This window comes from Chaetodon trifascialis, chromosome 8, assembly GCF_039877785.1.
Source record: "Chaetodon trifascialis isolate fChaTrf1 chromosome 8, fChaTrf1.hap1, whole genome shotgun sequence".
NCBI classification, from domain to species: Eukaryota; Metazoa; Chordata; class Actinopteri; order Chaetodontiformes; family Chaetodontidae; genus Chaetodon; species Chaetodon trifascialis.
In genome coordinates this window covers 28175927-28190811 of record NC_092063.1, presented here as the reverse complement: position 1 = coordinate 28190811, position 14885 = coordinate 28175927, and the positions used below count along the sequence as shown (strand labels likewise).

The 14885-nt window shown below is 41.3% G+C and overlaps 1 protein-coding gene across 3 annotated transcripts in view; it reads right to left on the bottom strand.

The window, feature by feature from the left end:
• Nucleotides 1–14885, bottom strand: part of asxl1 (ASXL transcriptional regulator 1) — a 32901-nt gene extending 18016 nt beyond the window's left edge. The window contains exons 1-4 of one of the 3 annotated variants that reach the window (XM_070969532.1): nucleotides 14575–14885; nucleotides 10124–10207; nucleotides 7620–7739; nucleotides 6844–7045 (exon numbers count right to left, since the gene is read on the bottom strand). In XM_070969532.1, coding sequence (XP_070825633.1) covers nucleotides 6844–7045; nucleotides 7620–7739; nucleotides 10124–10207; nucleotides 14575–14631 — 463 coding nt within the window. In that variant the 5' untranslated portion in view covers nucleotides 14632–14885. Of the gene's footprint in view, nucleotides 1–116; nucleotides 434–6843; nucleotides 7046–7619; nucleotides 7740–8986; nucleotides 9121–10123; nucleotides 10208–14574 lie in introns of those variants that run through there. The other 2 variants (XM_070969533.1, XM_070969535.1) reach the window with 2 other exon arrangements.

Sequence of the window (14885 nt, the reverse complement as noted above, 5' to 3'; positions counted from 1 at the left end):
GTAGATAAAAGAGCTTGGTCTGTACCAGCTCTATATGGAAAGTGTCCTGAGACAACTTCTGTTGTGATTTGGCGCTATACAAATAAAATTGAATTGAATTGAATTGAATTGTAAACTTAGATACTGGATGAGACAGTAGCCCCCACTCCAAACCATCCCCTCCTCTCTCGACAAGCAGTACGTGCAGAAAGTCAATAATACAGAGCAGAGGGAGGACAGAGACGAGGTGCAAGGACCGATACTGACTAATATCTGTGTTCATTCTTTCTAAACTTCACTCAGTATTTTGATGTTAAGAATATTATTTTAGACATTTTAGATTTGTTTCCATTGAGACTGAGTGTATTAAGTGACTTTGCTGTTGTAAACTTGAACGTTTCTGCTCTAGAAACTATACCTGGTTATATTTAGAATATGAATCAATTCTAATCCTGTTCTTAATTTATGGTAAAATAATAAAATACGATAAAATAAAAAAATAAAACAAAGATAAAATCCTAATGATATCCACGCCCACAGCTGGTTAGGGGCTTCGCCCTGACTTTGAGAGGATTGAAGCTCTAATCCCTTCACTATCACGGTCACTATCACTATCTTCACTTCACTAACACCTGTTTCACCAGTGTTGTTTTGTGTGTCATAAAAAACAATGACCGCATCACTCACACAAATGTGAAGAATTACTTTAAGACACTGTGCTGACTTCATCAGTGAGCATGTTTGTTTGAATTTTTTTCCTTGCTCATGTCTGAGTGTAATGTGAGAAACTATAACCTGTGTGGGTTGCTTTTTCATTTAAGGGAAAACCATGACCTTTTACTCAAACACTGCTGTGACACATTGGCATCTTGGCAGAATTCATAAAACAGCAACTTTTGTCTGTGCTGAAGCTGCTTTCCTTGTGTTCTGACTTACATTAACTGAGCAACATTCACAAACAGTTCAGCTGAATCTGTACTAATGGTACCTCTACTGCACCATGCCTTTTGCCAAGCTCACTGTCACAAACCTACTGTGGAAGGAACAAGGGCGCAGAGTGCAGTACAGTCTGACAGAGATCCCCTACTGCTGCACATGTAGTCAACAGTGTTGCACAAGTTTGTTTCAAAAAGTAATATATTACATATTAGCAGTTACTTTCATTTTCAATTGATACGTTAATTTACAACATTGCTGTCTGGATAGGATAACGTGTTACTGATTACAATGCTTTTGCATTACTTTCACCAAAATAACCCAAGTATGACTAGCTAGTTGAAGAAGTACAACTAGTGTTACATATTACCGTTACCTACCTATATTATGGTTTAATAATTTAACTGTAATCTATATACTACTTTCAATGTTTGTGCAAATTGATACAGGTATGTTGGTAATCCTATTTATAGTTTTAATGCTTATGCATATTTTTTGATTTACTTAGGAAGCTGAAACTGCCATGACATTCAATACAAACATTACCCACACACACACATTACAAGCTCTGGGTACGAACAGGGAACGTACGACCATGGAATGGGGGTGGGTCACCTTCGTTGGAAAAAAACAAAAAAAAAACAAAAAAAAAAAAACGCTTTTAGGAGGTGAAACTATCTTCTAGGAAAAACAGCCAAGGCGCCATTTTTTGCATCTTTAATGAGTGTTACTTCTGATTAGGCCCTCATCTACCAACTAAACTGATCATGAGACAAGATGCCTCTGGACCTGTGCGGCTTACTACCTCAGCTTAGCAATTTCCAAGGGGAACTCGAAAAGCAGTTGGATTTATTGTTTTTTTTTTCCACAGGGTGCCTGGGCTCATTGTTGGAAACAGGCCGTGGACCTCAGACATAGAGCAAAATGTTCTATTGGCAGCCAGTGTTGAGGAATGCTTCTTCATAATCCCTATAGCCCCATCAAGACCTGGGACAATGTAGGAATCAAGATATTTCTCATCACTTGAAAGAAGTGGGTTTGTGACCAGAAGGACACTGGTTCTATCCCTGGATTGGCAGGATAAGTCTGGGAGGAGAAGTGAAAGAACAGTACTTGCCTTTTCCCTCATTACCACCACTGAATAGCGGTCGACCAATCCAGGTTTTTCAATGGCGATATTTAGAGAGTCTGGTGGCTGATATATAATGCTGATTAAATATAACAATTCAATAACAACAAATGAGACAATTACTGAACTTAAATAAACATCTAATAACACTTATGTTATTGTCTGCATTGTCTAAGTAGATCTGTAATGTCTGTCGTGCACTTACTTTGAATAAAACATGTCCACAGGTAAGAATAGTAAAAACTTGAATGAATGTAAAATAAAGTTTTACTGCACTTAACAACAGCATTTCAGCAAGTTAGCAGTAATTCTCTGTTTATAAAAGAACAAAAAGTTGCAAACATAAAACAAAACATCAGTGCACACAGTAGCACCCAGCAGCATCTGTTTTTTTTGGTCCAAATTAACATTTATTCAACACTAATGAAATAAATCAAAAAAATCTGAAAGGAAAAGATTATCTCTCTTATTGTCTCTGATGTGCCAAAATACCAGATATTAGCTTGGTCTATCATTACCACTAACATACTGTTCAGTTACTTAGGAAGCTGGTACAGATTGAAAGGTTTGGAGAGGACACTGGTGCTGTTTGTTCGCTTTTTCTCCAGTCCACATTTTTGTGTCTCAGTGATTTTTTTTTTTCCTGTGATATCTTGGTTGTTTGGACTGTGTTCCTGTGATATCTTTGTTTGCCAGCAAGATATACACAAAGCCGCCAAACGTTGAAACTGACTTCTACCCGACATTTTGCCGACCTCACAGTCCTCCATCTCTGGGCGGCAGTAAACAGAACGACGGTGACGACGCTTCTCAACAACCGTGGTCAGTCTACCAACTGTTCATCAGTCCACCTGGAAAACTTCTTTCTCCTTGTGTTGTCCCCCTCTGCCATGCTGTGGATCCTCCTTTTCTGCTCGGCGTTCCATCTCTGGTCATCTTGTTCGGGGCTAGAGGCTAGCACCAGGCTAACACCCTCTGTGGCTGAAAACCATGCTGACATATTCCACCACACAGCTGTTGAAATACAACAACTGCTCCATCCCAGATTGTATCGAGAACATCAGGTTTCTTGGGCTCCTACGCAGACCACGATATGTGCAAAGAAGCCCCCGCTGCAAGTTTGTTTACCTGCAGCACGGGAGCAAATCCATCCTGTCTATGTGGTCGGCCAGTCGCACCGTCGCACCTCAGAACGCTGCCACTGTTACTGAACTATTGTACCTGGTAGCAGCGCGAGCCCATTATATGCTAAGTGGGCTGGAAAATGCAGAGTGGACACCCATCTACTCAGACCTCTACAAAGATCCCCCAGCATCTCACACATCAAAATGGAACTGTTTAATGCACAATCACTGACGATTAAATCATGCCTTATCAATGACCACATTCTGGACAAGGGGCTTGACTTGATGTGCATTACTGAAACTTGGCACCAGCCTCATGTATATTCCACCTTGAATGAAGCCTGTCCTCCTGGCTATAGTTACCTGCAGAAAGCATGCAGCACTGGCCGTGGTGGAGGCTTGTTGGTAATCCACCGAAATGAACTCAAACTGTCTCTGGCTCTTCCGGCATTTTCCTCATTTGAATGCCTTGCTTTCAAATGTCAGCCCCCCTTCCCCACAACAATACTGCTTATTTACCGGCCACCTAAACTGAACTCAGCTTTTATCCCAGAGATACAAGACCTCCCTACTTTCTGTTCAACACCTGCAAATACTATCATTCTTGGTGACCTGAACATCCACATCGACACCCCCTCCTGCCATCAAGCTGCTGAATTCTTACAAGTACTGGACTGCCTAAGTCTGAATCAGCATGTTAATGCCCCTACCCACACTAAGAGACACATCCTTGACCATGTCATTTCAGATTCTGCTTCAATAAGGAACCTTCAAGTGTTTGACCTTGGTGTCTTAGACAATAAAGTAATTTCCTTCTTTTCTGCCCCCCACCTCCAAGCCAAAATGCCAAATCCATTTTTGTAACATCAAATACCTCAATCCTGATGTCCTGTCCTCACATCTCCTGCATCTAGCCTCTGCCAGCTTCTCCTCAATCAATGAGTCAGTGGACTACTACAACAAATCTCTCAGTAATCTCCTGGATCTCGATGATCCTCTTAAAACCAGAACTGTCACTTTCTCACGCTGAGCACTCTGGTACACCTGTGAGCTGCAGAAACTCAAGACTGCCAGCCGTGCCCTTGAGCAGTGTGCTACAGCATCTGGTCTTACTGTTCATAGGCTGGCATTTAAAGACCATCAAAAAGCATATGCCAATCACACAGTCTAATTACTATTCAACTATCATCAATAGAAGTCCTGGAAATTCAAAGCAGCTTTTTTCTACAATAAATCTTCTCCTTAAACCTCAGTCCCAAACACATGCGGAATACTCAGAGGAGCAGTGCAATAAATTCCTCTCCTTCTTCAAAGCTAAGATTGACACCATTCACTCTCATCTTTCTAAGGATCCAGCTCCAGCTACACTGTCATCCCACTCACAGCTTATAGTCCCTCATCTTTTCCAGTGTTTCTCTGAGGTCATGCAGAATGAAATAGAAGCCCTCATCAAAAAAATGAAACCAACCACCTGCCTCCTGGACGCCTTTCCCACAACACTGATCAAATCAAACCTCTCTGCCATAAGTCCTCTCATCACTACAATCATAAACCTCCCCTTAAAATCCGGAAGTCCTAGCCAACTACAGGCCTATCTCCAACCTCCCGTTTATTTCAAAGGTGCTGGAAAAGGTTGTAGCAGCTCAGCTTCAAGACCATCTGCATTTTCACGGCCTGTATGAAAAATTCCAATCAGGTTTCCGCTCTGCTCACAGCACTGAAACTGCTCTCATCCGTGTCACAAATGCTCTTCTTATGGCAGCGGATGCCAGCTCTCCCTCCCTCCTCATCCTCCTTGACTTGACAGCTGCTTTTGACACTATCGACCACCTCATTCTCCTCAAGCGCCTCCGTGAAAATACTGGACTCTCAAACTCTGCCCTCAAGTGGTTTACATCCTACCTCTCTGGCAGATCCCACTTTGTCAGCATGGGCTCTGCAAAATCTGCAACCATTCCTCTCACCTCCGGTGTCCCTCAAGGGTCTGTACTTGGTCCACTACTTTTCATTATACATATACATATGCTCCCCCTTGGTCATATCATCAGCCAGTAGGCCTATGGAATTTCATTTCCACTGCTACGCTGATGACACCCAATTGTACCTCAGGACTGATTCAACTGGTTTGTCACCATCAACAGCAATACCACTCTAAACACTCATTGCCTGCCTGGAGGAGATAAAGGCGTGGATGAGTCAGAACTTCCTCCATCTCAACTGCTCTAAATCTGAAGCCAGGCTTATTGGCACCCCCCACCAGGTCCAATCATCCTCCATAACCACCATCACCTTTTCTGAACAAAATATCCCCATTTCATCTGCTGTCATCAACCTCGGTGTGAGACTGGACCCTCACCTAACCTTTGAGACCCACATCAAACATCTGTGTAAATCCTGCTTCTTCCACTTAAGGAACATTGCCAGACTCTGCCCCTCCCTCACCGTATCTGATGCCGAGAAGCTCATCCACACCTTCATCTCCTCCAGGCTGGACTACTGCAATGCCCTCCTCATGGGGACCCCCAGCAAAAGTCTCCACAAGTGTTCAGAACACTGCTGCCAGGATCCTACTCAGAGTCAGGAAACATGAACACATCACCCCAGTACTCCGCACACTTCACTAGCTTCCCATCACTGCCAGAATAAATTACAAAATCGCTCTCATCACCAATCAGTGCATTTATGGAAACGCCCCACCATACCTTAAAGAACTCCTCACCCAGCAAACACCAACCTGGAATACACGCTCTGCAGATCAAGACCTCCTCCACACTCCCAAAACCAAGCTCCGGCCCATAGGCGATCGGGCCTTCTGCTCTGCTGCACCACGTCTGTGGAACTCCCTGCCCAGTCACCTCAGGACCCCACAGACGGTGGATGCTTTTAAAAAACACTTAAAGACCTTTCTCTTTAAAGAGGCTTTTAATATACTTTAAGTACTCTTTTTATATTTTCACTGTAATGTGTGCTGTAGCACTTTGAGATTCAGGGGAATGTATTATTATTATTATTAAGGTGGGAAAGGAGAAAATCGCAGCAGGATGCACAATCATTGCAGTATGAGGCATTGGTTTATACACCTACATACCTGTTACAACACAAATAAAAATTAAATAAACAAACAGAAAACTAGACTATGATCAGTGCCTACATCATTAAGAAGAGAATATACTACTGATGATACGCTTGTTCGCTGCCAAGACGAACACTGCTCTTGTGTTGGGATCCACACAAAGAAGCAGAATCTGATCTTAAAACAGATCAGTGACACTGTTTTACCCTCACTGCTCACCATAACGTTTGCTGTAAGTGATTTAGCCATGGTGTGTTTTATGTGGGCACTGCAGCAGAGCAGTTTTAAAAACATTCCTTTAAAGGCTAGATCAGCAGCCGAACATACGGTAATTTAGGGGGCAATGTGGCCTTGTGTGCTCCAATTAATTCAGCATGCAATTAACACACCAGTCATAATTTTGCTTTAATAAAAGCTGGCTTTTTTTATCTGAAGAAACAATTTGGGCACCTCAGCAGGTCTGTTTCTTGGCTTCTTGTGTTGTAAGGAACCCTTCACAAAGACAATTCAGCCTCCGATCAACTGTTCAATACAACAAAAGTGAGAAAAAGGCCTCTGGTGCTCACGTAATGACAGATCACTGGCGTGTGGTGTGGTGTTACCATCATTGTCTCCGCTAGCAGCAGCAGTGGTCTCCACAGAGTCACAGCTCTCCTGCTCAGTGGCCTCCGTGGGGCCAACACCAGCCACAGCAGATCCTACTGCAGGGGTGCTGCTGCTGGAGGCTGGGGCGGCAGTACTGCCAACTGACTCTGTTGGTGTCTCTGACTCTGATGTTGTCTTTGTCCACTGGAGGGCATTCTTCTACAGTGTAAACAGTACAGGGAAAGGGTTAGCAGGATTTGACTGCATGTGTGATGCACACCAGAAAGGCTCGTGGTCATGCATATAATCCACTGCTACACTGAAGTATTCAAAATAATGGGACTGAATGAGTCAGTTTTACCCTGTAGCATATATATACCTATAAACAATTACAGCCACAAATCAATAAGATGTCTTTTGGCGTCCATACTGACTTCACCGGATTACGCAGAATTGTTAACTCATAAAAGAAATAGACTACCTGACTAGTCTTAGAAAAAAAGTTGTGCTGTGTTTGTCTGTATCCTCCTCAGCTACTAAATGAGAGCATTTCATCAATAAGGCAGTCAGCAGGTGCGATTCCGCAGAAGAGCTCCCAGTAAGAATATTCACTATGCAACCTGTGGCTTATCGAGTCAGAAATTCTCAGAATCTTTTTCAAAAGAAACGTTTTAGAGTCGTACTCTACTGACACCAATTACGATGGTAAGGCAAACTCACAGAAATGACCTTTAGCAGCAGGCTGGTGAAGTGTGTTGAGAGTGAAGATGATCATGGTTGAGTAGTTGAGTACCTTGAGAGTGAACAGGCTCATTCGTCCTGGCAGCTTGAAGAAGATGCTGTTCTTGACTCGGTCTCCCCTCACCTGGGAGTGCAGCATGGTGACCAGGCAAGCCAACGGTGCTGTACCACTGTACCATACACACAAACACACAAACACACACACACACAAACACACACAGTCAAGGGATGTGCAAATTAGCCAACTAGTTGATTTAACGTCATCCAGCCTATCAAGAGATGAACTCAGTGTACCACTATACTGCACTGTCTACTCTTGATATCTTTGTGCAATCAGCCAAGGAGCTTCAATCAACTATGTTTCCGGTTGTCACTTACTCTTTACTTTTTACTTTTTTCCCGCTTTGTCACTTTCAATCTCTGCTTCACAAGATTGGACACAAACACCTGCTTCTCTAATCATAATGACAGTAAATTAGTTGATTTCATTTACTGTGTGGGACAGTCCCAGTCATGCTGATACTAATCACATACGGCCACTCATGCAGCTAACTGACAGTGTTGCTAATGGTTTATTAACTTGTTTCAAGAGGGTCAGAGTGAAAATTCTCACATTCCTGCATGAACAAAACTAATGAAAGCTGTGGTTGTGCAATATGACATATGCATGAAACATTATTTAACCTCAAGCAAGTTATTTATTGAGTATAAACAACAGCATATGATGAGCAGTTGTTGAACAAGTTAAAATATTTTAGTTAAATGTTAAAGCACACCTGATCATTGTTATTAACTTAAATAGGCATTCCATGGGATTGACATAGAACACCAATGCTTTGTGCCATCCTCTTGCCAACTAACAGATTAAACAAACAAATGAATTCACCAAGCCCAAAGGGAAAACTAAGAGTGTTAAAATAAAAAGACACTCATTGGTTCTTTTAAGGCACCCTATTTTGGCCCCAGATCCCCAGATCTCCTCCCATTCCGACCTGACGTCTTGAAATTCAATAAAGTACACATTTGAATAATCATTTCAAAACAATGGGGTTCAACTGGCCGCTACAACAAAATTACTGAGTGTATCCTTAAAACAAGGAACAAAAGACAAAGACTGCAAATTAGCTCTGGTCAAGTTCAATATAAGTCCAATATACATTGCACCAGTTGTATTTTATTTAAATGTATCAACCCTATCAAATAAATAACATAAATAGTATAATAAAAAATAAAAAGGGTCAGAGGTGACTGTTTTCAAAAGTTGCAGTATTGGGCACATAGTGTTTAACCAGGCAAATGTGCCCAGAGAAAGCAGAGGTCTGAGAGAATATGAAAGAACATGAAAAAGAGGAGCGGTATTTGGTTCCGTAAGATAAATAATAAGCGTGTGCAATGATGGTCTATGATCCTCCAACTTACCTCCTGTTTAGGTCAGCAGCAGGCCAAGTAGTTCATGTAGGAGAAAACAGGAAAAAAAACCTCAGTTATAACTGCATTGATCGATATGTTGAGGTAATCTGTAAGCTGTATGATCAGTTCATTGACTGCTAAAAATACATAAGAATAAATGTAAGAGCTACTTGTCTCACAGCAAGTGTTAGACAGATAATGGATGACTGAAGCCGGTGGTGTCTAGTGTTGCTCTCGTCAACGAAAATTATGACTACATATTGTCGTCAACGAACCTCTATCACATGACGAAAACAAGACGAGACCCAACGTAAATGCTGGTCATGTACTGATGACTATGATTAAATATATGATGCAATATTGTTGGCGAATAAAAACTCCACTAAATGTGGTTTACAAAATAAAAACTCCACTAAAATGTCTCTTCATTTTCATTGACTAAAACGAGACGAGACAAAATGTTATAACGTTATTTTATCTCGTTTAGTCGCATTATTATTTTGTAGCATTTCTGTTTCCTGTGTCTCACTTCAGGGGCTGCAACAGGTCACTTCCTCAGTTCCCACTCGCGGCATTATTTAGAAGATGCAGCTGTCGTAGGTTAGCGTTAACAACAGACAACTGACACAGAGAACGGGACCGGTGGCCGGCCAGCCGGCTTTGCTTGGTAAAATAAATATGTTGTAAATTCAAATCAGAGTGTCTTTCGTGTCTGGAATAGGTATATTCTTGAGTCTATAAGGTAACAATAACATAATAAGAAGACAACCTTGTTTGAATTGTGAAATGGGTTTGGCTAAAAGAAAATTTTGGTTTCATCTATACTACTAGGTACTTATATCATATTGACTAGGTTAAATAGAATTGCATTACTATAAAGAGACTAAAATACAATTTTCATTGACTAAAACTAGACGAAAATAGTCACGGATAATTCTGACTAAAATAAGACTAAAATGCTCAGGCCTCCAAAAACAACACTAGTGGTGTCACTGTTCTTTAATCCTACTTTGGGCTTGTAGTTCTACAATAAGGTACAGCTCTGCCACATAAGACTTCTGACATCAATTACTACAATCAGGTTCAAGAGAACAGCTCATACAGAAAACTGCGCGTGCGTGCGTGCGTGCGTGCGTGTGTCTCTGACCGCATTTCCTTCAGCCCCTTGGTCTGGATGACATGGAGGATTTGTTTGGGAGTCATGGGTGCATCAGAGAAGTTCTCCAAAACCTGGAAAACATCCACATAGTTTTTAAAGACACAGAGGAACACTTCTGCGCTGTTAATAAAAAAAAAACCCTGAAAACAGTATCAGTCAAGACTCAAGAGCCAGTGTTGCAAAGGCTGGGGCAAATAGATTTCTCCAAATGACTTAACACGATCCACAACCTCACAAATGGTCTGAGTGCTTCTTTAAATGAAGCAATTCATTTCGAAAAACAAGAAAATCATTTTACTAGGGCTCTTAAAAGCACTGAACTAAAGCAGCACCTGTAACTGCATTAACAATAAACTGGAGAGCTACAAAATCTTTGCAGCAGTGTTCGCCAATAACAGTATACACTAAAAACACTATATATACACATCCCGATGCAAAAGAAAATTTGGAACACTGTTTCAAATGTGAATTCAAGACAGAATGCTATGATTTGCATCCAGGGACGGACCATCTGGCATACCGGGCATTTTCCCGATAGTCGGCCACTTTTTTTTTTTTTTTATTATTTTAAATATTGGTCTGACCAGCCCAGGCAGTTGATCAGCGGCCCGATTGACATTGGGCTGGCCAAATCACATCGTTAAACACCAACCCCATTCGCTTTGGTCCTGCCTGCATTCGGCAAAAAAAAAGTCAGCGCAAAAGTTTGTTCATAACCACTGGCTGGCCCTCGACACACACTGGTCTGCAGTCTCTCTCTCTCTCACTCACTCACTCACTCACTCACTCACTCACTCACTCACTCACTCACTCACTCACTCACTCACTCACACACTCACACACTCACACACTCACACACACACACACACACACACACACACACACACACACACACACAGGATGCTTTCACTTGTTTGTTATAGGAGTCCTTCAGGGGATGACTTCACTTGCATCCCTTTTAAGTTCACAGTTGATGTAAAAGACACAGATGATCCTCTCATTCTCTTTCTATCTGTCACACACATACAGGATGATGTCTTTTTTTTAAAGGATTTGCCCAAGTTAACAGGCCTTCTTTATTCAGCACTGTTTTGTCTGGAAAACAGTGATAATAAAATCAATCAACCATGCCTATTATTTCTCTTTCTCTCACCCTCATTCATGTGTCATCATCCCTCTTAAGTTTTCAGTTTCTACACTGCTATTTTTATCTTGAAGACTTGTTTGTATGTTCTTTCTCTCTCGATTACTACTATTGATTACTACTCTTGGAAGAGTTAGCATCTGATCCATCATTTGTCATCTCTATTTTTTCTCTTTTCTTCCTCCTTGAAACACATAGATACACCGAGTAGGATGAATTCTGCTTAAAGGTCCATTACTGTGATAGAGTGGTGGAGTGTACGTTTTTGTAGTGTTAATAAAGGATTTAATGTGTCCGCTCTCACTGATTCCCGTTAACTCATTGTATGGCTTAAGGTACGTGGTTTTAAAGAGTTGCACAGTTGGTATACACATTCAGGAGACCAAAAAGACCGAAAAGGTGTGCGTTATTGAATGTGGTGGGCCGGTAGGTCCAAAATGCCAGGGCTGATTTTTTGTTCCAGTCCGCCCCTGTTTGCATCCCTTGCATCCTATCCATTTTAAACCATATTCACCTGAGTTCAGTATAAAGACAAAATAATGTTCAAAATGATAAACTTTGTTTTTTTTCACACACACACAGACGCACACCTTTTTCAGGGAGGCCTTGCATATTTCAGCAAGACAATGCCAAACTGGCCTGCCTGCAGTCCCGACTTTTCACACACTGAAAATGTTTAGTGCATTATGAAACATATAGTACAACAAAAGAGACCCCAAACTGTTGAGCAGCTGAAATCGCACATCAAGCAACAATGAGAAAACATTCCACATTCAACATTACAGTAATTGGCCTCTTCAGTTCCCCAATACTTACAGAGTGATGTTAAACATGACCCTGTTCTAACTTTGTTGCTGGCATCAAATTCTAAATGAGGACGTAACTTTTAACCTTGCTACCTTGTGTTGCAGTATGAAGCGTGGAGATAACATTAGGTCTGGCTATGTGAGACTACACAATAAGCAACATAAAAACCAGTTACCACATCTAAGCTACTGTTCAATTGGGTTCAAATGAGATTTAAGGTTCACACAGTTTCTCTCGACTGGACCTCTGTATGAAATAATCCAACACTGCTCCAGCATGTGGGTCTACAGTAGATGCTATTGACCACATGAGCCATAGAGTGTGCTCACGGCAAATCACCAAATTCAACATGCATACCAGCAAACTTAACAGCAAACTGTAGGCTGTCAAAAAAACTTTAATTTTCCCATATATTGGAACTGAAAAAAAAAAAAAATCCATATATTTCAGCCTAAAAATTAATATTCTATTACAGGGAAAAAAACAGCATTGCCATGACAGCCCTGTCATAATGCCCAGTGAAAATAATTCTTGTGTAAGATGTGAAAATATGCTGGCTCTATACACAGTTTTTCCTAGCTGCTTCTTTGATGTATTGCTCCTCTCCTCATTTGGTGAATTAAGAGTTTATTTCAACCAAACCAAAGCTGGTGGTGAAAGTTGGAAGAGTGAAAAATGAACCAAGAAGGTTTTGGTGAGTCTTATTTAGTTTCTGTTGAAGTGTGTTTTACAATGATAAATTACTCTTACTGTAAATGGAGTCTGGCAGCTTTGGCGAGAGCAAAATAACGGCTGTTTCTGGTTAAACAAACCAGGTCTTACTCTTTTAACAAAAAGGTCTATCTCTGTCGGGGTCCTTTCATTAATGCCTTCAGACACTTAGAATAACAATCTGAGCCTGTCAGTGGCAAAAAGGAACACTTTCAGTGCAAATGCTTGTTAGGATTATGCTGCAGCTCGTTTTGTGGCTGTTTGTTGTTGATGATGGAGTTGTGAATGTACTGAACTCAATATCCATTACGTACACCCATAAAATCAAAAACACAATCCAAAAGCTCTGCCACAAATTCTACCACTACAAAGATAATAATGTTACGTTTTGACTGACGCTGTCAGAGAGGTTATAATTTACCCACATTTGTTAGTGAGGCTGTAGTCTGCCATTGAGTTGAACCTGACTGCACTGTCTTAAGATGTTTCTCATGTTTTGTCCAAACCATTTTAAATATAATGCTGTCCAGTACAACAGCACCACTAACTATGACCATGATAAACATGCTGTCATTTTAACATTTCTCACAAACTTTTAAAAAACACTGGCAATCATAAGCTCTGTAATAGCAGAATATGTGGCAGAGCTGCTGTACTGAATTGCACACAGGTGTACCTTTGCAGTGCCTGGCAAAGAAAGTATATGATGAGCTGCAGCCGTGAGCTCACTATGTGGAATATGAGACCACAAAACTCAATCATTCCCATCTACTTCAGCTGCAGTCTGTAAGAGACAATTAATGTATTTTAATATTCAACTGGAACAAAATCTGGTTATTCAGTGTTCACTCCTCTTGTTCATATTGTATCCCTGCTGTATGAGTGGAAAGCAAAGGCCTATCCGGTCAAAACAGACACAAGCACCGAGTAAAGCCCATTGCCCCCACACTGAGGATGAACGCAGAACACTGTGGAAAACACTACCTTTCCACAATCCTACACAATCAGAAATGTATTTATCCGACATGTAGCCAGCTGCCCCCAGCTCGCTAGTGTTTAAGTTAACGTTTGCCTTTTCTGTTTCAGGTGACTAATTACACTTCTTTCCTAAATGTGAATGTTTTTCTCGTTGATCTTCCGACAGAGGACAATTGATTTAACGAATGTTCACAGGACTTATTTAATTTTCCTAGAAAATTCCGTGGCAATGTGGATTCTCAAGACAGCTGAGTTAACTGCTGGTTAACGTTAGCTATTAGCTTTGCTAACGTTAGCATGCATTATGGTCAACAACATTATCTATTATACCAAGTTAGGCGTTGTATTAACGTTACAAATCGAACAAAGGGGCGTTTGACTTGTTTGCTCACAAAAACGTGTTGTACCGCAAGGCAAGCGTATTTTTTGAGTTAACTGGGTTGCTCAGACAGTAATTAGCGTAGTGCTAGCTAGCTTGCTGCCTAGCAAACAAAGACCTTAAAATACGAGAAGTGGGTGTTAGCGAGCTAGCCAGCGTTAGCATGTTGCGTTGCGTAGCTATTTATGTCAGCAAGACATGCAGACATGTGCCCCCCAGTTACATTTAATCTAACCATAACTTGCCTGCTGGCTCGGTTAGCGCTGCTGTGTTAATAGCTAGCTGATATTATAGCTGAGCCCAGGTTGTGGTCGTGAGGAGAATGTCCAAACACCACAACACATCTGGATCCATCACTTCATATTAATTCATACATAATTTACATGCAGCGAGTTAAATGCTCAAAATAGACTGTTTACCATGCGAGCCGCCTCAGCCCAGGTCCGCTCCTTCTTTCTCTTTTGTTTGTCCTTCATTTCCTCTGCGCTGGTGTCTGCGGCTAGCCTGCTGTGTGTCTACAAAGCAACCTCAATACGACGGCGATTTAGCTGCTTAGCAAAATGGATAACTACGTTCCAGGTTACTTATGCACCCAAAACAAAACGTTCCTTTTTGCTCGAAGGGATGCTCTGTATCTGATAATTCTCGCTACTGTATCAAATGCTTTGTCTAAACTAGCTCAACACACATCGTCTCTCTGTAGCATAGGAGCAATGTGAGTGCAGGGCTG